The following is a 25,339-nucleotide window of genomic DNA, read 5'->3' as shown; positions in this document are numbered from 1 at the left end:
CCAGTTCGCTTTATCGACTTACTGCAATATTTTTTTTTACATGGAATAAACAATGGAATGAAAATAATTCCCCTTGGAATGAGATTAATGAAATTAGCCGGATTATCCCTGGGATTAATGGGGGTCAAATCCAACATATTTCTAAAGAATAAATTCTTGTTATTGGATTTAGAGATTAAAACCGGATTCTTGAATAAGCTTTTAGATTTATGATAGCTAAGTCAAGGCTAATCCGAATTCCTATCTTATTTCTTGACTTAAGCTATAATCACCAATAATTGACTATAATGCCAAGAGAATGGACAAAATATTCTAGATTATTTTGACTTTTCCAGATGATTCTGAAACATAAGGAACGCAAATTGAATTTTTAGGCTAAAGTTGTATTGTATTGTAAAAGTAAACGAGCAGTAACAAACAAACATAAACATAATAAATTAGTTAATTCACATCACCTTAGACATGTTTATATAATATTTGGATCTTCGAAAGGGATCACAGAATTATTCTCGGGTATTCGAAAAAGAGCATACACTTCGTCTGGATAGCGATATCCGCAAGTTATTGTACAAGTTAGGCTGAAAGTTTTGTTTTTTGGATTGGAACTTAAAGAGTCATTACTCTTCAGTTTTTATAGATCTGCATATACATATTAGAAATAAATGAACTATAACATACAAGCAATTGCAAATAACTGATCAATACTCATACTATAAATGTTATTGTCGATATTTGACTTAGTGCTTTTACAAAAACTCATTGGAGAAAAAGATCAACAGATATCCCAGACTACACCCAAAGTACACAGAATGGTAGGTGTGGTGGTGGTTCAAAGGCGGTGACTTCAATAAGACTATCTTAATTAAGATTTCAGTAATTAATTACATACAAATTATTCGGATAAATGCACTCATCGCCACAAGGTGTGGTCCCAAATCGTGATTTTCAATTGCGTCATTCAAAATTTTTTCACTTGAACTACTCTGATTATAGTTTGACCAAAGGGACTTAACTCCATTTATTAACGTTATAATACTACAGACTAAAATAACTTGTCTATCAAGCTAAATTTCCGGTATCTAATTTTATTTACGACTAAAGGGAAGTAATTCATGTTTAATTTCCATTGAAACCAACTCACTTAAATTTGTAAGCATTGAAGGGGAGGGGGGTCTGAATAAGAGGTAGTTGCCTCTGAGGATGACCAAAAAAATTGGCATTATGAAACGTAGTTTAAATGAGTCTTTTTTTCATCACACGGTGCAGAAAAGTAGGACGTAAAGCTCCATTCATTTCATTTTGTTCATGATTCGACTAACATGGTGTCATAACGATATAACAGAAGCTCCCTATAATGCAATAAATCTATAAACTAATCAATTGTGTGTGAAACACGCTTAGAAGAGTTTTTTTTAATAATTATTTAGTTTAATGGAAATATCGTCTTATATAGAGATTCTATTCTTTAGTCATGGTACCTGGTAAATCTAACTGATGAATATCTTCACTTGTTGACCAGGTTAGAGATTTTTAATTTTATGTCCATTCTAAGAAATCGAGAGATAAATAAATCGTACATCGTCTACTTAGTTCTCAACACAAAGCTTCCGAGTGAGTAGAGCCAGAAAGTGGGCCTAATGCGATAAAATCGGAGGATAAAATCTAAAGATAAACATAACTTCTGTTTCCACCACGACATCTGCCATTTTAAACCTGAATTACGATAATCCGCTAATCTTATTGCCGTAATCCTTATTTTAATCAACATAATCTCGGGGGATTATCACAGCTGTGTCAAAATATAGACAAGAGTAATTCATTTATATCTTTTAAATATCTTTAAGTGGATAATAAAGAGGTAATTAAAAAATAATCGGACTGTAATTAAAAGAATATAATTTACAATCGCGACAGTCGGTTATTTATTTATTTAGAGTAAATTTGACATTTCTCAGAAGCAATTTATTTTATTACTTCGTTGAGTGACCTTTAAGATTTAAATCATTCGTAACATTGATTGAAGTAATTGTTAAATTTGGCATTTGTCAAAGAAATAATTCATTAATATGAAATTTGCTTTTAAAAGTAAATAAATTAGATGTAAGGGTATAGGTTTGTCTACAATAGAATAATAAAACAATAAAATTGACAAAGAAATAATTCATTTTAAACTGAATAGGTTGGATTTAGAGATATAATTATGTGCATCCGGAATAGATGATAAAAAAGGCAATAAAATATATCACTGAACATTCAGCATTTGTCAGCCTTTCAAATTATTCATTAAATCAATGTAATAAACTAGTAAACCTTGGTTCGTTGTGGTGAGGTCAGAAATGAATAATTTTTTTCTCTCATTAGCCAAATATTACAAAATGTTCATTTCAGTTGGATTTCATTAGTCATAGAAATGTTGTTGGGTCTGCAATTACATAAACACGACTTTCACGTGAAAAGACACATTCATTTTTCACTTCAAGTAGTAATTTTTCATTAATTTAAATCTTAAACTAATCAGAATTGTTATTTGAATCCATACAAGAATAATAGGTCAAACGTATTTCAGCAATAGTAAATCAACATTAAAACTTGTTGCGGGGTGCAAAATAGGATTAATAATTAACAGTTTATTTGGCAAGTAACAAATCATTTTAGAAAGTATATAGACCTTATCAACAATCGCCAGTTAGATATTTAGATAGTAAAATCAATATATGAATGGACTATCTAGTCTACGACCGTGTCACATTTGACGCGTTTTTGTTTATTTATCATCAATTAAAAAAGTTAATTGAGCCAGGTAAGATATTATAGTGTGAAAATCTACAATAAATGTGACAGGCATGAACCTTTGTCCTCGAAATCGTATTTTCGCTCAATACGTCATCAACTTTATTGCCTATGGAATCCCGTATCTACATGGTGTGCTTGTTGACGGACGGGATTTTCAATTCAAACAGCATCCCCCCGCCCCATACATAAATTTCCGATTATTTCTTTGCAAAAATATAATTATATTCAACGAATACTCTTTCGAAGGCATAATATTGACACCTCCCACGATCTGAGTATTTCTATAACAGATTCGAAGCTTTTTGGGGGCGTCTGTCCCTCCCTCTGGTGTGGACACACTATGCACTTTGCATTTTCTTTTATATATTCAAATATACCACGACACTCCTTCCAGATTACATAAAGTTTCGATTTCTCATTTTTGCCGGTTTCGAAAGCTTGAAAAGTGGCCAAAGGAAATGAAATGAATGGAGTTTTACGTCCTACGTTTCCGTACCATGTGGGCTAATGAAGACGGGCAACGCCATCCAGGGTGCAATGAGGGACATTTTGTCAGCACTTTTTTTATTTCAAATTGTCGAGGTATCTTTAATGTGTACATCATCCGAACGACTGGATTTTTTCCATGTCATCCCATCTTACCACCAGCATCACTGACATGGGGGAATCAAGTGGCCAAAGGAAATGATACACACTATACTAGTAGGTTTTCAAAAATTATAAACATCCCCACTGCATCAACTTACCATGTCTGCTAATGTTTACGTATCTGTGATTGACGTTTGGGTTTCTGAAAACTTCCATTTCGATATATTCATCAACTTTGTAAGAAATTCCGGAGAACTATCGACTGAGAAGTTTGCTGAAGGAATCTTGCCGGGTACTGAAACTAGATTGAAGCTTTGCCTGCCCTTTTACTTGATTTGTGTTCACACGTGACCCGAAATGCACGTGCAGTTGGTATGTAGGCGATGAAGGCCATTCACCTTTCATTCATTAGACTCTATCATCCAGTTTGAATTTGAAGTCTGGGTGTAAGGGACTATTCATTAATCAATACATTCGGTTCAACATTCGGCAATGTTCGTTAGTTTCCGTTAGTTGAACAGCATAGAGTAGTAGTTGATAGATTGTCCTAAATAGAGTGGTTCGATTGTCCACTAAAGCCTGAAATCATGGACAACCAACAATGAAAATATTTTTCTCTGATTGGCTGTACAAATCGCTGATACAAGAAAAGTGGCTATTGCATTCAAGGCATAAGGCGATGTTCGCAATAGATTGACTATTCCAATCCAACTACCTAGTTTGCTACATCAGCATCCCCTGGAAGCGAACATTAACTTGTCATCTATCAACCAACCAGATTGACTATTGCAAAGATGCTTCTAACGCTGAGACAACTGGTCCTGTGTTTATTCACCCAAGAGACAATTGGTCCTGTGTTAATTCACCCAAGAGACAAATGGTCCTGCGTTAAGTAACCTAAGAGACAACTGGTCCTGCGTTAATTTAACCCAACAGACAACTGTTCCTGTGTTAATTCATCCAAGAGACAAATGGTCCCGCGTTAATTCACCCAAGAGACAACTGTTCCTGCGTTAATTCACCCAAGAGACAACTGGTCCTGTGTTAATTCATCCAAGAGACAACTGGTCCTGTGTTAATTACCCAAGAGACAACTGGTCCTGTGTTTATTCATCCAAGAGACAATTGGTCCTGTGTTTATTCATCCAAGAGACAATTGGTCCTGTGTTAATTTACCAAAGAGACAACTGGTCCTGTGTTAATTTAACCCAAGAGACAACTGGTCCTGTGTTTATTCACCCAAGAGACAACTGGTTCTGTGTTAATTCACCCAAGAGACAACTGGTCCTGTGTTAATTTACTAAAGAGACAACTGGTCCTGTGTTAATTCACCCAAGAGACAACTGGTCCTGTGTTAATTCACCAAAGAGACAACTGGTCCTGTGTTAATTCACCCAAGAGACAACTGGTCCTGTGTTAATTCATCCAAGAGACAACTGGTTCTGTGTTAATTTACTCAAGAGACAACTGGTCCTGTGTTAATTTACCAAAGAGACAACTGGTCCTGTGTTAATTCACCCAAGAGACAACTGGTCCTGTGTTAATTCATCCAAGAGACAACTGGTTCTGTGTTAATTTACCAAAGAGACAACTGGTCCTGTGTTAATTCATCCAAGAGACTACTGGTTCTGTGTTAATTTACTCAAGAGACAATTGGTCCTGTGTTAATTCATCCAAGAGACAACTGGTCCTGTGTTAATTCGCCCAAGAGACAACTGGTCCTGTGTTAATTCATCCAAGAGACAACTGGTTCTGTGTTAATTTACCAAAGAGACAACTGGTCCTGTGTTAATTCACCCAAGAGAAAACTGGTCCTGTGTTAATTCATCCAAGAGACAACTGGTTCTGTGTTAATTTACCAAAGAGACAACTGGTCCTGTGTTAATTCACCCAAGAGACAACTGGTCCTGTGTTAATTCAACCAAGAGACAACTGGTCCTGTGTTAATTTACTCAAGAGACAATTGGTCCTGTGTTAATTCATCCAAGAGACAACTGGTCCTGTGTTAATTTAACCCAAGAGACAACTGGTCCTGTGTTAATTTACCCAAGAGACAATTGGTCCTGTGTTTATTCACCCAAGAGACAACTGGTTCTGTGTTAATTCACCCAAGAGACAACTGGTCCTGTGTTAATTCATTCAAGAGACAACTGGTCCTGTGTTTATTCATCCAAGAGACAACTGGTCCTGTGTTAATTGACCCGAGAGACAACTGGTCCTGTGTTGATTACACAAGAGACAAATGGTCCTGCGTTAATTCACCCAAGAGACAAATGGTCCTGCGTTAATTCACCCAAGAGACAAATGGTCCTGCGTTAATTCACGCAAGAGACAATTGGTCCTGTGTTAATTCATCCAAGAGACAACTGGTCCTGTGTTAATTTACACAAGAGACAATTGGTCTTGCGTTAATTCACCCAAGAGACAACTGGTCCTGTGTAAATTTACCCAAGAGGCAATAGGTCCTGTGTTAATTTACCCAAGAGACAATTGGTCCTGTGGTAATTTACACAAGAGACAACTGGTCCTGTGTTAATTCATCCACGAGACAACTGGTCCTGTGTTAATTTACCCAAGAGACAATTGGTCCTGTGTAAATTTACCCAAGAGACAATAGGTCCTGTGTTAATTTACCCAAGAGACAATAGGTCCTGTGTTGATTCACCCAAGAGACAACTGGTCCTGTGTTCATTCACCCAAGAGACAACTGGTCCTGTGTTAATTCACCCAAGAGACAATTGGTCCTGTGTAAATTTACCCAAGAGGCAATAGGTCCTGTGTTAATTCACCCAAGAGACAACTGGTCCTGTGTTAATTCACTAAAGAGACAACAGGTGTTTATTAACCCTTAATAAGGCCCCAGACTATAACTGAGTTCAACTTTTCAGGGAACAAAATGGAAAAACTAAATATTATTTAAGTATTTTTATTTCCCAAACTAAAGATATCTTTCTCTAGCACATTCATAAGCTAACCAATCAGAATCTCATACAGAGACAAACAGTAGAATTAAAATTTACATTGACACAATTGCAAATATATGAGTGCATTGCATACATAGGTGGTGTTCTTTGAGGGTGTCCAAAACAAGGGTCTTGTTAGGGCTTGTAAAAATCCCAATTCTCATCATCATTGAGAAAAATTGAGGCTAATTAAGGAATTAAGGTTTCTACATACAAATTTGAAAGGAAGGGTTCAATGTTTTTTTGGACTTTTGGATTCGAAGAACAGTACGACATAAAACTTCATAAGATTGCATATTGGTATAAATGAAGGGAATGGGGTAAGATAATTGGTATAGAGGAAGAAACCATCAAAGCTGGAGATTGTAAGCCATTACTAAAAGCTAATCATTCATTCTTAAAATAATTTGAGAAATCAAAATTTCAGCCGAACACGTATGCCAGGGCTCTTGATCTTGCATTTAATAATCAAAATATATTTGTATCAGTTGATTAAACAACAAGCTTTCTTTTTATGTTCTTGGGTGCCTAACAAAGGACTAAAGGACAGTCCCTGAAATTTTCTACCAACACCCCTGTGTATGCCCATTTTGAAAAAAAAAATGCTTGTCCAAAGGAATCTTGTTCCATTACATATTTACTCAAACTTTTTGGGTTCACCTTATGACTAATTTCATCTTGAGTTCAATCTCAGCTATTTTGACTTTCATTTTCTACTTTTTTTATTTCTGTTCTGCAAATGAATTATATTTCCTTCAAGAAATAAATTAAATTTTCATAAAAAAATAATTAAAATGCAAATTTGCATTGTCAGTGTTGCTACATTGCTAGTATTAATTGTATGAAACAGCAGTCAAGGATGATATTGGCCTGTAATATACTTGCCGTGTTGATTATGTTAGACTGAAATCTTAAAATATACAGCTAGTATTTTATGTCTTCAAGACATCTTTCTCAAACCACGAGTCTTTTGTGGATTTTCACAGAAAATGCACAACAAAAGGAGATAGCCAATTTGAAATTCAGTGTTCTTAAAAATTACAAATTGTTTCAGAGGTCAAACGACACAAACCAAACATTATTATCGTTCATTTCATAGAAATATCCTTAAACAGAGCCCTGGCATAAGTGGGCCATAACACATCTAATTGTACACATTATAAAGCTATATATACATTTATTTACATATTCTTTATATACTAACAGAACTTATAACAAAATATAAATAATAATTATAATAATATATACTTGATTCTCTTCATGTATCTATCGCTGAATAGTCAAACTTTGGTTACAATATTTGTAATACCAGCTAATATTTACTTTCTATTCACATGCTTCAGTGAACCCACGTGAAAAATTTGCATTCATTTACAGATGAACAACAGTATTTTCATGTGTTAAATCTTATATAACGCTTTGTCATTTATTTGAATTAACACGTGAAAATTCGGCGTTCATCAACCAATGAATGCGAAAAAATCTACATACAAACCTTAATTATACTTTTAGCTCTCTGTACAGTCGTTTAAATAATATTTCAATGGCTGATACTTCTTTATCTTCTTCTTTTTGTATGCTTTACCAGCTGATAGAGAGAGCCAAATATTAGATATTTGTAGATTATATGCATTACAATTTTTCACCATCTACATGGTCTTAAAAATATTTGCTTAACCAGCTGAATTTCAACTTTTTGTGCCACATTTTAGAATTAAAAACCCACAACAAAAATGAGAAGGTTTCGTCCACACTTGCCTGTTATTATCAGTGTAAAATTTTAACAAAATTCTTCACGGTACAAGGCAATCATTCAAATGCATCTAAATCAAATTTTGACATTTCAACAATAAAAACATACAGATATATCAAGCTATTTATGCATACTGAAATAAGCTACAGTAGGATCAAGTCATTTTGACCAAAAGAGAAATTAACAAATTAATAATTCAACTCTCTTTTTCATAATTTGTAACAAATTTGCAATGTTTTATACTAACATTTTTACATGTGTTTGCCTAGCAGTGATGAAATTTTTAGTGAACAGCATAAAGCTCAACAGTTTTTCCACTGTGGAACCCGTTCCCAGTAAATTTCCCGTTATTCATGGATGTAAAATAAATACTATTAATTCCAGTGTGGTTTTCTAAACTGCTTATCTCCAGTCTTTAATTGCAAAAACATTGACAGAAAAACAAAATTTCCTCTTTCATCAAAATGACTTGATCAAACCTGAGAGCTATTTTAACACATTTCAATTAAAATAATTCACCATTTCTATACAGAAATCATTTGTTAATGCATAATATTGTAAAGGCTGGTGTTTAAAATATTCTGATATCTAAATCTTGGAATAGAAGAGGTATGGTATCAGGTGCAGTGATTATTAATACAGTTTAAAATAGAAGATATTAATACACACAGGGCTGTAACTACATCAAGGCAAATGAGGCGAATACCTTATGCCAAATTCTTTTTTTTTTATGCCCAATTTAACAGCAAGAAATTTCGTTTCTTAGAATGAAATATTAATATAATATCCGCTAAACATATCGCTTGTCTACAGTAAAGATGATTACCGTTTGAGGTCTACCGCAAGCGTTGCGATGAACTGACTTCAATGACAACAGGATTTTTGCCTCGTTACACCCTAGTTACAGCCCTGACAGAATTGGCTTCTTCTATTTTCTACTGTATCATAATCCTGCAAAGTACACCACACTCAACACTGTGCCACATCTTCTCGTGGGCCTTATAGTTCCAAACTAATAATGTATCTTTCCACCTGAAAGCTAAGTTTTTGATTTGACAGGGTGTAACACTGGACAATCTTGTCAAAAATGTTAAAACTTGATTAAATAATTTCAGGAATTTTGATTGGTCCAATTCATTTCGTGTAATATGTAGGACCAATCAAATTCGTTGATTTATCTAAGTTACAATTCTTGTAAGTTGTTCCAATGCTGAATCCTGTCTTAAAAAAGTCTCTGGTGAAAGAAATACCTTGTTCAATTTAGGTGTAAGGAGCATTTCAAATGATAGTAAAATCTGGGCCTTTATCCTTGAAAACTCAAATCAAGATGAGATTGTGTTACTGTCATCTGATTGGTCAATCACTAATAGCGATGTTAAATCTAGTTATAATATCCAATCAGATTACTGTATTTCTTAAAATCTGGCTTTTGTTTTGGTTAAGTTTACGAGAATAAGGCCCTAATAAGGTTACTAACAGAAATAGTTCAACCAGTACAATTTAGGTGTAAGGAGCAGTTCAAATGTTAGAAAAATCAGTCTTGATAACAATTCTTATAGAATTAATAGAATTAAATAGAAAACTTAAAATATCTAAGAAATTACCACTGTTAGCTAGGAGAAGGGTTGAAATTTGTTACACTACTTGAACACCCAGCCTGATTCCAGTCTCCACCGCTGGTACCAGCTGAATTGGGACTATGTTTATTCTTCTTTAGATTATCAAGATATTCCTGTTGAGACTGAGCTATAACTTGTGTTAGAATATCATTATCATCATAATCAGATAAACCTGGAAATAAATGGAATGAAAAAATTAATTACATGTACTGGATCCAATTTAAAGGCAACCTGGATGTTTTGTTTATTTCTTCTGTGGGAGACTTCACCAATGATCTGAGAAAAACAGGAACCCTTTGAACACAGCTGTCCTACCAATTAATTGAACAAATTATAACCAAGTGAGTTCACCACACACAGTTATTTTCACTTTACTTCTATCCTCACAGGACAGCTCAGGAAGAAACAGGTATTTCTGGAGAGCACCCCTGTAAATAAGAAGAACATGGTGCAACAAAGATTGGGTTTTTGATCTAAATTTGAGGAGGCATTCTCCGCAAAACCATAATCTATGAACTAACCGTAAAGTTCTGGGGGTAGATCATCCATCAATGATGAAGTTTCCTGAAAACCTCCCACGGCACCATCAGACATTCCCCCCAGGGGTAAAGCTCCCAGGGACATGGAGAAATCTGTAGGAATTAAATCTTTCTTTTCTTCATGAGGTGACTTCGAACCTTGAACAACAAGAATACAAAACCTAGTTATTCAAATCCATAAATCAATGTTAATAAAATCTTCAAAAAATCTTTAAAAAATTTCAATACACATTATAACGGTCTCAAAAACCAGAATTCAACATTTAAATTGAAGAACAGGGTTTATTGTAATTCATTGTCATTTACAACTTTTACTAAGTTTCAATGTGGTTTTAACTGTCTAAAATAATTGTATGAGCTAACTCAGTAAAACACAAAATGCCCGGAAATCCAACATAACAAAGACAAATTAAAAATTAAAGGAATGGTTTTATAGACCATATCAACTGAAAATATCGAATTTTTGTTACTCACCATCTTGTAAGCCAGTAGCTGGTGTTTCTAGTAATTCAACTCTCTGAGGACTGTTCTGATTAGAATTATTAGCTGAGCGTAGTCGTGGTGATCGGTTCCGAGGAGGTTCTGTAGATGTACTGGTTTCAAACGAATGATTGTAAGCACTAGAAGAACTACATGTGGCACTTGCTGATTTCTAAAAAGATATTCAAACAATCTGGTTAACATTTTAGGCCATGATTTAATCAAAGTACAGTTAAGAACACTGTTTGCATAAGTCTATTTTTCTTGTAGATTTTTTGTAACTTATTTGAGAATGATTCAGAATTTTAGCCAAATTGAAAAGTGGGCATATTTAAAAGGATAATAATAAAGAGGTTTTCTAAATATTTTATGTGTATCGAGGACACTTAGTTTTGACACGTCAGATTGAAAATTGGAATTGTGCAAATTGATATTATCAGTGTCCCAGATACACATAAAATATTTAAGAAAACTTCTTTACAATCACTTTGTTCAATCTTGTTTGTTCAGGGGAGATAAATGACAAAATACACAGCTAAGCAGTGACTGTACGATTATTATAAAATAATCATTGATTCATATATAGATGTTAATATAAATCATTGAACTATAAAATGATCAACCTACTGGTTCATTCTTGAGAGCTTTCTTCTCTTGTTCCTGTACCCATTGTAAATAGGATTCCCTGGCAACCTGTTCTTCTATAGTATCTTGAGTTAACTCCCAATCAGTTTCTCTCATCTTATCTTCCAACATGGCCTGTAAAAATAAGTGCGTTTTTATATTGTGCAAAGAACATACCTTTTGTGGCAGAAGGGTCTTGTTTATGTCCAATTCAACTGATTTAATAATATTTTCATCTCCACTAACCATCACTGACTGGGGAAACTGGGTTGAAAAATATAAATGTACTATATCGACCTATTCACAGAAAGCGTTTAACCTGCTGAATTCAACTAGAGATATTGATCATCTTTACATAATATCCTTAGATAATCTAATAACATTACCTTCTCTAGATGATAATCTTCAGACTGTTTTTTGGCATCTTTCATTAAATTATTCTCAGCTAACTACAAAATAATAAACATATTAATTCACTCACTTCTACTAGGATTATTTACACCAATCAACACAAGGTATTTACACAGACATGTTGAACATTACCAAAGAAGATAGAAACCTCAGAAAAAAAACTGATTGTTGCCCTTTAAATAACAAAGGGGTCAAAGAAACTTACCCCTGGTTGTAATCCAGGTAATCCTAGCCCCACCCCTATAGTAGCTTTATATTATAGAGTTATAATGGAAGGGTTGAAGAAACTTACCCCTGGTTGTAATCCAGGTGATCCTAGCCCCACCACTATAGTAGCTTTATATTATAGAGTTATAATGGAAGGGTTGAAGAAACTTACCCCTGGTTATAATCCAGGTAATCCTAGCCCCACCCCTATAGTAGCTTTATATTATAGAGTTATAATGGAAGGGTTGAAGAAACTTACCCCTGGTTGTAATCCAGGTAATCCTAGCCTCACCCCTATAGTAGCTTTATATTATAGAGTTATAATGGAAGGGTTGAAGAAACTTACCCCTGGTTGTAATCCAGGTAATCCTAGCCCCACCCCTATAGTAGCCTTATATTATAGAGTTATAATGGAAGGGTCGAAGAAACTTACCCCTGGTTATAATCCAGGTAATCCTAGCCCCACCCCTATAGTAGCCTTATATTATAGAGTTATAATGGAAGGGTCGAAGAAACTTACCCCTGGTTATAATCCAGGTAATCCTAGCCCCACCCCTATAGTAGCTTTATATTATAGAGTTATAATGAAAGGGTAGAAGAAACTTACCCCTGGTTGTAATCCAGGTAATCCTAGCCCCAACCCTATAGTAGCCTTATATTATAGAGTTATAATGGAAGGGTCGAAGAAACTTACCCCTGGTTATAATCCAGGTAATCCTAGCCCCACCCCTATAGTAGCCTTATATTATAGAGTTATAATGAAAGGGTAGAAGAAACTTACCCCTGGTTGTAATCCAGGTAATCCTAGCCCCACCCCTATAGTAGCCTTATATTATAGAGTTATAATGGAAGGGTCGAAGAAACTTACCCCTGGTTATAATCCAGGTAATCCTAGCCCCACCCCTATAGTAGCTTTATATTATAGAGTTATAATGGAAGGGTCGAAGAAACTTACCCCTGGTTGTAATCCAGGTAATCCTAGCACCACCCCTATAGTAGCCTTATATTATAGAGTTATAATGAAAGGGTAGAAGAAACTTACCCCTGGTTGTAATCCAGGTAATCCTAGCCCCACCCCTATAGTAGCTTTATATTATAGAGTTATAATGAAAGGGTCGAAGAAACTTACCCCTGGTTATAATCCAGGTAATCCTAGCCCCACCCCTATAGTAGCCTTATATTATAGAGTTATAATGAAAGGGTAGAAGAAACTTACCCCTGGTTGTAATCCAGGTAATCCTAGCCCCACCCCTATAGTAGCCTTATATTATAGAGTTATAATGGAAGGGTCGAAGAAACTTACCCCTGGTTATAATCCAGGTAATCCTAGCCCCACCCCTATAGTAGCTTTATATTATAGAGTTAAAATGGAAGGGTCGAAGAAACTTACCCCTGGTTATAATCCAGGTAATCCTAGCCCCACCCCTATAGTAGCTTTATATTATAGAGTTATAATGAAAGGGTAGAAGAAACTTACCCCTGGTTGTAATCCAGGTAATCCTAGCCCCACCCCTATAGTAGCCTTATATTATAGAGTTATAATGGAAGGGTCGAAGAAACTTACCCCTGGTTATAATCCAGGTAATCCTAGCCCCACCCCTATAGTAGCCTTATATCATAGAGTTATAATGGAAGGGTCGAAGAAACTTACCCCTGGTTATAATCCAGGTAATCCTAGCCCCACCCCTATAGTAGCCTTATATTATAGAGTTATAATGGAAGGGTCGAAGAAACTTACCCCTGGTTGTAATCCAGGTAATCCTAGCCCCACCCCTATAGTAGCCTTATATTATAGAGTTATAATGGAAGGGTCGAAGAAACTTACCCCTGGTTATAATCCAGGTAATCCTAGCCCCACCCCTATCATAGCCTTATATTATAGAGTTATAATGAAAGGGTAGAAGAAACTTACCCCTGGTTGTAATCCAGGTAATCCTAGCCCCACCCCTATAGTAGCCTTATATTATAGAGTTATAATGGAAGGGTAGAAGAGACTTACCCCTGGTTGTAATCCAGGTAATCCTAGCCTCACCCCTATAGTAGCTTTATATTATAGAGTTATAATGAAAGGGTCGAAGAAACTTACCCCTGGTTGTAATCCAGGTAAACCTAGCCTCACCCCTATAGTAGCTTTATATTATAGAGTTATAATGAAAGGGTAGAAGAAACTTACCCCTGGTTGTAATCCAGGTAATCCTAGCCCCACCCCTATAGTAGCTTTATATTATAGAGTTATAATGAAAGGGTAGAAGAAACTTACCCCTGGTTGTAATCCAGGTAATCCTAGCCCCAGCCCTATAGTAGCTTTATATTATAGAGTTATAATGAAAGGGTAGAAGAAACTTACCCCTGGTTGTAATCCTGGTAATCCTAGCCCCACCCCTATAGTAGCTTTATAAGGGTCTATTATAGAGTTATAATGGGCATTACGATGATAGCTGATCCTGATTGGTTCATTCTCGGTATACGTTCCATCTCCATGGAATATATTAATTGGTTCTATAAATAAGAAAACAAAAATTATTGAGTTATTTTTATGATTTGAAGACATCAATTTTTCTTTCTCAGCTAAATTTTGACATTTTCTTATAAAATTAATCTATTTTTGGTGAAAAAAAAAGAAGAATTTTCAGCATATTTTTCAACACATATTGCAAACATTCCATGTATTTTTTATATCTACCAACTGTGGCCTCTTACTGCCAAGATCATCTTGGTATTAACAATTTCAGCACTTATATTATAAAAATAATGCAGTCATTTGAAGCAAAAATCAAGTCACTATAATGCTGTGCAACTTACCTAAACTATACTGATATACTTCAACTCTTCTGTTAAACAATTCACTCATTGCCTGCATCTCTAAATGGTTACCATGACAATGATCATGGCGTTTACGATTTAAATAAGTTATAAAATCTTCGGTCACATATTGCGAGAAGAAATCACTATTTTTAGACTGAAAGTAATTAATGTAAAATTGTGAGATATCATTGTTATTCATTAGTTCATACTCTAGTTGTTCTTAAAACAAAATATATGTTAAAAATGAAATGAATGGAGTTTTACGTCCTACTTTTCTGTACCATGCGAGCTAATGAAGACGGGCCATGCAAGGTGCAATGCGTGATATTTTGCCAGGACAGCGGCATAAGTCTGCTCTTTTCATTTTCCAACTGTCGAGGGATCTTTAACGTGCACAGCCTGTAGCACACGGGGCCTCGGTTTATTGTCCCATCCGAAGGACTTGACACTTTTTCAAGGTCAACCCCTCTTACCTGCATAACTGACAAGGGGGAACCGGGTTGAAAAATCCGAAGGTATTATCTCGACCTATGCCGGGATTGAACCCTGGATCTTTAGGTTAGCGAGCAAGCGTCTAACTCAATGAGCCACCGCGGCCCCCAAAAATAAATGTAATCATATGTAAACATACCATATAATCTATACAGTGTTTTCTAACAATTCCATTCATTTCTTGATCTCCATAAACTTGATCAGCTAGAATACACAGAAACACAATCAGTAATCTTGTAAATTCAGAATAAAACATTAATTAACCAATTTTTAATTTTCAACTAGCAAATCTAAAATACCATTGGTTTGCCAAATATTATTCTAATTTCTACTCATGCTTAAACACTATGATGGACCAAAGATAACTTACCAACTGAGCGGAACAAACAAGCACCATCTTCACCCATTTTCTTTATGAGAAAACCTTTCTTTTCTTTTAATGCTGCTTCAAACCACCTCTCAAGCTGGAATATAAAAACTATCTTGTAATAATCTCATATGATAAAATTATGTCACTAGTCACTGATATTGACAATAAAGCTGTAAACGATAAGCTAAGGCTTCAGTTTTGTTGATTAACTTAGTAACTGGAAGTCAGATAGTAAACTTGAAATGTCATACATATAGCTGAAATACAGCCTCTAACAGAAGTTATGTAGAAAATATTAAAATAATTTTGTTCATTACAAAAGATTTAACATGTAACTTTTAACCACATTAAAATTGTGGGTGTATAACATCCATAAGCTCTATGTTATATCTGCAGTACAATCATGGTAATCATGGTCTAAAAATAGTGGCCACTGATAATAATAAATTGATCCATGATAGAAGAGCAGTCTATAATCAAATTAATGTAAATGATAATGAGGAGGAAGGTCACAAATAGGTCATTATCTGTACATTGTATATAATCTTATCTAGCACAACCTTATAACAACACAGTTATTCAAATTCTACTGTCATGGAAAAATACCATTCAATGAACACTGGTTAGTGTACTTAGTGTTTCATATTCTATTTGATTTTGATACACAATCCTCATCAGGACAGGTGGTTTCGAAACAGGGGTTAAAATTAACGGCCTCCTACGAAGTTGTAAAATTCAAATGAATACTGGACTACATGAACTAATTACTTTCCCTTTAAATTATAGAGTAGTCTGGGTCAAAAAGTTCTTTTCTTCAATTTTCATTAAGTTCAATCAAGAGGCAGCTTATATATAAAACTAATAGCTATGATATATTATTATATTTATAGTAACTGACAGAATCTACCAAATACACTTAAAAATAGGTATTATAAAATCTATTTAATATTAGCTTATATGAAAGCTTATGAGGAAATGATCTTTGAAGCTTACATAAGCTTATGGCATTACCGATTGTGGTCAGCACACACAATGTGCTGTGTACTAGCACAACCTACATTCAGCTGAAATTTTAACAAAAAAAGCACAATGAGCCAATTAGTTTTGACTGCTAATTCTGTCACTCTTGGATCTTTTAATTTCTGGTGAGAGCCCAAGCTGTTTTCATATTTTAAGTAGGCCTAGCAAAATTAAAAAAGAGGATATTACCTCTTCTTCATTATCACTGCGAGCTGTTGGGATGTATTCATCTCCACTATTGTAACCAGACAACTCCTCTTCAATTTCATTCGACGGACCAGCACACGGACTGTGAGGCTGCGTGGGTGTCGTGTGTCCCCTGTGTTTGCGTGTAGTTCTGTGCGGTGAGGAACGATGACGTCGTTTGTTTATATTATGATTTGATATTGATGCTGCGCAGGCATCATGAGTATTCTCAAAAGTTCCACCACCAGGATCATGAGTCTGCAGTTCTTCTCTTGCTGGATTCGGTAGCCATCTTGTTGGAGAAGTTCTACCTCTTGCAGGTTTTTCGTGACGACCTTCACTTGATGAATTATGATGATAATGTGAATGTGTGTGGTTATGATTGTGTGAATGTGAATGACCCACTGAATGCTCCGATTTATCCGAGTCATTTTTCTCTTTCGACGCCTTTTTCTTGGGTAAAATCGTCATTTTGAAGTCCTAACTTGTACTTCAGATTCCTAACTAAAAATTGCCAACAAAATTAGCGTCGAGATCCGTTATCATAACTTCATTTTCAAGAATTTTCTAGCTTTCTAGTTGGTTCACTTGAACAAATTATCAACAATATGGCGAACGTTCGTGACGTGATGTTGTTTTCCTATTGACTGCCATCTAGTGGGAAATTTCGAAAGGGGAAGAACTCATTATCTCTTGACTGAAAATTTACAAAATTTACTATGAAATAGTCTTTTGATCGTCCAAATTCTAACTGGAATATTTTGAAAATTTTACTGCTTAGATCTAAGAACTCTTTGCACCATGTCAATGACTCCATTATGAACTCAAGCATGAAATGGCATACCTACAGTTTCAAGGTCATTTCCCAAGGTCACGGTGCTCCAGCAGCCGATTTTTTTTACTTCATTGCAGTGTACATTTATTTTGTACCAATGGGAAGCTAGTTCCTTGAAAACAATAAAATCTTTTTATTGAGATTGTACCCTAGAAACAATGTTATGTGAACCCCGATTTGACAAATCCAGCTTCTGTGATCAGGTGTTCTCAAAGAGTGAGCATGTCCTGTCTTGCAAGCCACAGTCTAATTGCCATGTAGTCTAGTGTCTTGTCAGCAGGCCCACAACCAAAGAAATTTTTCGCCCTCACCCCTTGAAAAATAAGATGACTTGTATGTCTTGTTGAAAAATTTCTGCCCAACTAGCTACAGGCCTGCTGGTAAATCAATGGGATACCACACAAATAATAGGGAGGCTGAACATATATCTTGGGTAAAGATAAGAGTGCACAGCCTTCATGGGGAGGCTGACTCATTTAGCCCAAGCTATTTAAAATAGGGAAGCTTAGTCACTCAGGCTAACAGCATTTGCTTCTGATAATTGAGCGAAATTTAATTCTCAACTTCACATCAGCATTATATTAAAGTCCTACTTTTTTTTTAACCTAATTAGCTAATGAAGACAGTCAATGTGATGCAGAGTGGATGAGGAAAATTGCCCAGTTTCCTCTTTTTTCATTTCCAACTGTCCAGGGATCTTAAACCTGCATAGTCTGTAAAACACAGATTGGTAATTTTCAGGGAATAGAAAGACAAAATTGAAACTGAGTATATTTTATTACCTTGTATCACTGAACAAATAGAAATATTTACTCTAATATGAAACAGACTATAGCTATGTGGAGCAGGGCTTGGTGAAATATTGCCATGGGTTGATCACAAAGGACAAAAATATTTCACTATATAGCTAGAAATATTGAAACAGAACCTAAAAAAAACATGTTGTTGTTACTCGCTATATAGCTATGAATATTTTGTAGACGGTGCACATAATATCCAGAACGTACCACCTTATGATCAGTTATGACCGATGGCCTCTAACTTGGTCTGGTTTGTCTCCATGTACCCCACCTCTATTCTCCAGTCTGCCTCATACTAAAGTAAATATAATACATAAGTTCTTTATTCATTAACAACAAAAATAGTTTAAAATATTTTACAATAAATGTGAATATCAATATCAAGTCTTTTACTGCCCGGGCGTTAGTCTTATTTTATTATTTCATTAAGCTATCATCTTATACTTTTGTCAGAAAATTGAACAGTCTACTGAAATTAGATCAAACTTTTGTTCCGTTTTTTTTATTAAATGTGTTCCGAGAGGTACTTTGGTTCGTGTCACAAAATCCCAGCATTGGAAAGGGTAGGAATTTGAGTGGCTGGTGGTAACATCAAACTGATGACGAATGTTCATAGAGGGCCGTCTTTAGACCCTAATTGAAAAATAAAAGTAAAAAAAAAAAAAAACTTCACGAAGTTTGGTCTAATTCTAATAACACTGTACATCAAATGGCTTTTAGTCATTGTAAGTACGATATATAGACACAGCTTTATGGAACAATTCTAACCAATGATTGTTGTTCTATACAGATGTGTCTATACATAGTAGAGCCAGAGTTAGCACAGAATTTTTCTAAATTAGGAATTAATTTTGAAAACCATCCCTGCGATTTAAAGTCGAACCATATCACCGTCTAAAGATAATCTACCCTATAGCAATTTTAATAGCTGAAAGCTGAACATGGAAGGAAGCATGTTAAGTACTTTAAAGTTTGCTTTCATGCTAGCTTACTACTCTGTTTGTTCACAAGGAATGTTATAACCTATTTTAATAAAAGGTCAAAGGTTATGGCTAAATATTCATAAAGGACTAGTTATTTCATTTTTTTGAAGCCCTAAATAAATTATCAATAAGAACGAGAAATTCACAAGTTATGTGCCCTTTTCTACAAGAATTATAAATATATACAATTTACAATAAAAGGCTGTGTAGAGTCAGACAGATCTATTATTGCACATTCAGGGATGTTTTCAAACTGTAATGTAGTCTTATTCTATAGTCTAACAAGACCAATTTGGTGGTTTAGTAAGTAAGTTGACCATGTAAAGCTTCAAAGAGCTCAAGAAGAAAACTAAGTATATGCATATCCATAAGGCAACTCATAAACTTGATCTAAGAACAGACAACTGGCATATACACATACCCAAACCACTGGTCAACAGGCATAATAAAGTTTCAGAGCTCCTGATTCACTAAAGATGGAAAATGAACTAAGCCAAGCGCCATCCCCTAGAATATAGTTACGTATGTTTGGAAACATTCTTGAATGTGCGTAAATATCTTTGTCAGACAATACTGCCAAACTTTACAAAGCGCCATCTATCTCTTAGGCCGGTGATATATACCAAAAGGTGGCACTGTGTACAGTTTGATCTATCAAGTTTCAAATATCTCCAGATCTCCTGCTGATGTTATGAAGCAATTGAAGATCTGAAGTTATTTGAAATACACGCCCAGAATTTTATAATAAGGAAATATAATAGATAGGCTTAAAGGAATCACCAAATGTAATTTCTATTCCTTCATTGGCATCTGTCCAAGATATATCATTGTTTAATGGCCTCACAGCGTTAAATATTAATCTTTGGAGAACTGAAAATCAGGGCCCATTTCCATAAAAAATATTAAGATAAATTTGTCGTATCTCTGTGATTTTACATTGAGAAATTCCATACTTATGACAAAATTGATCGTTTGATTTTTTGTGGAATGAGACAAAGTTTACAAGCAATAGAAACAATTTTTTTGTTATTTCTTTACAATACAAATCTCTTCTACAGAATGATTATGTGTCCAGTTACTTGCACCATTTCGTAAACATCAATACATGTATTAAATACTAATTTTGTTATTCTATATTTCCGTTAAGACACCTCAATTTTTTTGTTTTGATCAGCACCGATTTTTTGTCGTATTTCAAGTTTTGAATAGGGATTTCATTACCAATGTGGTTGCAGTTTTGCAATTTCTTACATAAGTTGGTCATTATTGAGAATTCAGAGTTTCGCGTCTCATCACTATTTTTATGTTGTCAAAATATTTTGCCGAGCTAAACCAGTAAAAATTCTGAAAATTACAAATCAATATAATAAAAAATGTTCTTAACCCTTTGAACACTAACGCAACTGCTCTGTCAGACCCAAAGTTATGGCCTGTTGGCCAGTGAAACAGTCACGACCTTGGATTTTCAGACACTAAGTGATCAAAGGGTTAAAATAAAACTAAGGACAATCAATCATCCATATATGGCCTGAAATTTTGAAAAAGTTTATGTGTTGGTATATACAAATGGTCATATTGTACACACATTATCAATATTCTCCTATTATATCACGATTGTATTTTCCAGACAAATCCTATCTTTCAGTTTTTAGCAAGCACAGCCTTCTTTAGGTTTGTTTCCATCATTAGAAAGTTTGATTTGATCTGGGAATTCATTATATAACTCTACATCGGTTTCTTGGGCTAGGGCATTCTTCGCTACTGTTTGGAAAGCTTGTTCAACGTTGATGGCCTCCTTTGCGCTGGTCTCGAAATAAGGTATTTCACCTTTACTGTGACACCAACTCTGTGATCGTTTTGCTGATACCTAAAAACAAACAGCAAGTATATTAGTTTTTTTGCATAACTATGGTACAATTTATTCATTCGTATTGTTTCAATATAACTAAGTTTTAGGTCCTACTTTTCTACACCCAATGGGGATTATGAAGATGGTTCAATGCCATGCAGTGTACAATGAACCCTGCCCCTTCAGAAAAGCAAGGGCATATAATGAACTGAGCCATAATAACACTTATATACTATTTCACACATAGTGAATGTCAGTGTATTATGACTACCAAATGAGATGGTGTTAACATCCACTGCATAGAATAGTTAATGAAGACAAACAACAACATGCAGTGTGCAATGAGGGGAAGCAATGCAAGTCAATGAATCTTAAGAGTATTGGGCAAAAAATCACAACATTTTAATAAAAGTTGTCACTTTATGAAGACCAATGAATCCTATTTCTTCAATCTGTTCCAATTTTTATAGTCATTTGGGTGTTTGATAATTTTAACAATATCAGGTATTGCACCATTATAACAGTACCTCATGTGAACTGTTCAATATGTACTCAAAAACATCTTAAAATTTCATTTGAAAACCTAATATTTGTTATGAAGTAAGTACTCACCGCTCTGTTTTCCAAATCTATTTTATTTCCTATAACAACAAATGGAAAATGTTCAGGATCTCGTGGACTGGCTTGAATCAAAAACTCGTCTCTCCAGCTGTCGAGAGATTTAAATGTATTAGGCATGGTGACATCAAATACTAAAACACAACAATCAGCTCCTCGGTAAAAAGCTACACCTAAACTTTGAAATCTTTCTTGACCGGCAGTATCCCATATCTGGAAATAAAAGATAAAAAATGAAACTATAGATCATAATATTAGTCATCTAAATAATTGCCATACTTGACGATAAAGATCATGTTAGCTAAACCATAAAAGCAATGAGAATGCTAAAAACAGTATGGAAATGATATCTTTTAGGAAATGGTGTTTAACATATTACTTTATGCTGATGAAATGTCAACGAGGGTAAGGAAGACAGGGACATTGGTCTACTCTTTTTGAAAAACTGGAAAAATTCAATGGTATGCCTCCAGGATTGAACCCTGTACGGCCATGAAAGTAAACAAGCATCTAACTTTTCTACTGAGCCACTGCAGCTAGCAAGTAAGCTTATCTGTTTAAGTTCTAAATCATAAGAATTGCTTGATATTAGGGATATATTTCAAGAAATTAAAAATAATTTGTTCGAACCTGCATGGTTACAAGTCTATCATCCACCATAACTTCCTTGGTTAAAAAATCAGCTCCAATAGTGGCTTTATATTGATTACTAAACTTTTTATTAACATATTGGTTCATTAGAGATGTTTTACCAACACTACAATACAAGTCACAATCAGAGTCATCATTTAAAATCAGAGTCATTGACTTTTTGGTTTTATTACTGGGATTCTTAAGGTGTTTTGAAACCTTTATGTATGAGAGACACAAAAACATTTTATTTATGGTCCAGGAAAATTTTAAACGAATTATGGGGTTTCCATTGGAAAAGTCTTCGTAACTTTGGAAAGAAAATGGAATGGTGCATTAGAAAGCTAGCATTGTCCCATATTGGCATAAAGCCAACCACTTTTCAATGATTCCCTTTAATCATTAGCAACACTTTTAGCTTACAGGAAGGGAATTTCCAAGATTTGTAAAAGCTAGGCATCAGAATCATGACTGTGCAAAAAATACCAAGAATTTACAGTTTTGAGAACGAAGCACATTGCTTAGATGTATCTAGATAAGCCCATGGGATACCTCATATTTCAGCTCATCTGGACAGGTTTTATTAAGTAGTTATGTTAAAATACAGTCTAATATCATAATAAAATACATACCCACTGTCTCCTAATATAATAACTTTTAATAGAACCTTCTTTCTTGACGCCATTTTTAGTTATCTGTATTATCTAAAAAGATACAAATTGCAATCAGTCAAAAATTGTATCTCATAATTAATCTTAAAAGATCACCAGCTACATGATAAGTTTACGAGGAGTGGAAACCAATGTAATTTGAGTGGAAATATCTCAGATTAAGAAGTATAAAGAGGTGGAAACTAAGGGGAGGAAAGCACTGGTGTTGGGTGTTATAGAAGTTTTTTTTCTATAGAGGAAATGTGGAAATTGAAAAAAAGGGGGGGGGGGGGGGGGCACTGTAAGCCAAACAGTGTCATAGAAATCTCTGCGTTTGAGTCGCTAAAGTTAATTTAAAACTTATTTTAGCACGTTAGTTTTAGTGGAATTACAAGAACCACAGACGTAGGAATGAAAATTGGAATGGTGCAAATTTATGCTATCAGTGTCCCTGATACACATAAAAATTTAGAAAACCTCTTTACAATCCCTTTAATTTAAAACTTATTTTAAGAATCCAAGTGCAGGTGATCTGATAATGAAATCCTTACAATAGCCAATAAATTTTATGTACAATAGATAAATATACTATCAGCTGATATCTACATCATTATCAACATATAGAAATACAGTGTTAAACAGAGCATGACAGTTTATTGTTCTCTATAATAGACTATAATAGGTCTAATACATCCCACAGAACACTACTTCATGCCTAAATCTGCAAAGGATTTCATCCAAAACAATCAGGAAATCAGGATTAATGGAGATACACACTTAATAAATAGGGCCGCAATAAACTGACCAAGTTTTAGAAAGAACACGACATTATAAAATGTGCTTTTCATCCCTAAATCTGCATTGGATCCATTGGATTTCATTCCAGTTGTCCAGAAAGAAGGTTTTTGAAGCAGAACTGATTTAATAAGGAAGCAAGAATCTAATCCAATCCATTACGATACAAATTGAACACACAAAACTCTAGTATTTCATTGCTAAATCCAAAACATAATCTCATCCAAAATACCCAGAAAATAAAACCTAGGCCCAAGGGTGTGGATAATAATACAGCAATATGAATTTGAAATGAAATAGAGCATGATATTTCACTTGCTGTCCTTAAAACATCTACAATAAATCCCACAAAAACAGATTTTATCACAGAAACTCAGCATGTGATAATTGGGTGTAACAGTTTTTGAACATTAAACTTGATTATCGAGGGTGTATGTAATCGCCAGACAAAATCTGACTCTCTCATTACTATATTTTGATAGTCAATAAATTCAATGACTTAAGTTGGTTCCAAATTAGTTGTTGACTATATAGAATTGTTAAACTGAAGTTCTGAAGTAAACTGGTTGTCTACTTTCAAACTCAACAACATGACTGTCTCCGTTAACAACATATATTGAAATTAGAATTTCAAATTAAACAGTAACAAAAATCAGAAATAAAACACGTCCATCCTAGAGATCAATTCAAATTCATTATACTTGGTCTTACTGCAGAATACGATCATTAGCTATGCATTATGAATTCACTATTTAGTAAACCAATTCCAAATATATACGTGCACTTTTTGGTTTTCTAACCCAATTCTTGCTTAACACCTAGTCTACCTACCATGATCATGCCCATGCATGGCAAAGTTAAAGCAAAGTTCAAAGATAAAAAACAAAATTTGAAAAAAAAATCCCAATCAAATATATTGATGTTACCTCTAGACTTGGTTTTGTATTTTCACCAAATTATTCCCAGAATCTCATTCAAATGACAATGAATATGCAAAGAATACTGTTTTTCACAAGGAATTACACTATTTTTTAATTTAAGGAAATGACGCAGTCGATATAAATAAATTGGGTGAAATTGTATGGTCAATTTTTTGTTTTGATTGAAAATTTACTGAATTTCTTTGCAATATCTGAAAGTACTATTGAAGAGAACAGCTCAATAAATGTATGTCATAATGAGATGGAACCATTCGACAAATTCCTGCAGTTTCGGTTGCCCATACGTACCTTTAGTTTGAATAAATAAGCAAAATTAATTTTCTGCCATAAAGTCTTGTGAGTCCTCCCTCTAACAAATATGGCGATGTCCCGTGACATGTGACGTCAT

General features: G+C 34.5%; 2 protein-coding genes across 2 annotated transcripts; both read right to left on the bottom strand.

Annotated features, from left to right (window-relative positions):
* Positions 1–9,799: 9,799 nt before the first annotated feature.
* LOTGIDRAFT_53774 (hypothetical protein) lies at positions 9,800–16,943 on the bottom strand (the record flags this gene model as incomplete). The annotated part of the gene is made up of 10 exons (XM_009068711.1): positions 9,800–9,888; positions 10,238–10,348; positions 10,730–10,907; positions 11,363–11,494; positions 11,746–11,808; positions 14,325–14,476; positions 14,780–14,936; positions 15,414–15,478; positions 15,645–15,756; positions 16,854–16,943. Coding segments are annotated over 10 exons (1,149 nt in total), but the record flags the coding sequence as incomplete, so codon positions are not given.
* A 1,500-nt stretch (positions 16,944–18,443) lies between these two features.
* On the bottom strand, positions 18,444–25,299 carry LOTGIDRAFT_223383 (hypothetical protein). The gene is made up of 5 exons (XM_009068745.1): positions 25,240–25,299; positions 23,198–23,269; positions 22,566–22,692; positions 21,930–22,148; positions 18,444–21,335 (listed from the first exon to the last, which is right to left on the bottom strand). Exons 2-5 carry the CDS (start codon positions 23,248–23,250, stop codon positions 21,117–21,119), a joined length of 618 nt encoding a protein of 205 aa, XP_009066993.1. The 5' UTR covers positions 23,251–23,269; positions 25,240–25,299; the 3' UTR covers positions 18,444–21,116.
* Positions 25,300–25,339: the final 40 nt, after the last annotated feature.

The sequence above is a fragment of the Lottia gigantea genome (genome assembly GCF_000327385.1).
Source record: "Lottia gigantea unplaced genomic scaffold LOTGIsca_93, whole genome shotgun sequence".
In the NCBI taxonomy this organism is placed as follows: domain Eukaryota; kingdom Metazoa; phylum Mollusca; class Gastropoda; family Lottiidae; genus Lottia; species Lottia gigantea.
Note: the sequence above shows the minus strand (reverse complement) of the source record. Positions and strands in the feature narration are given on the sequence as shown.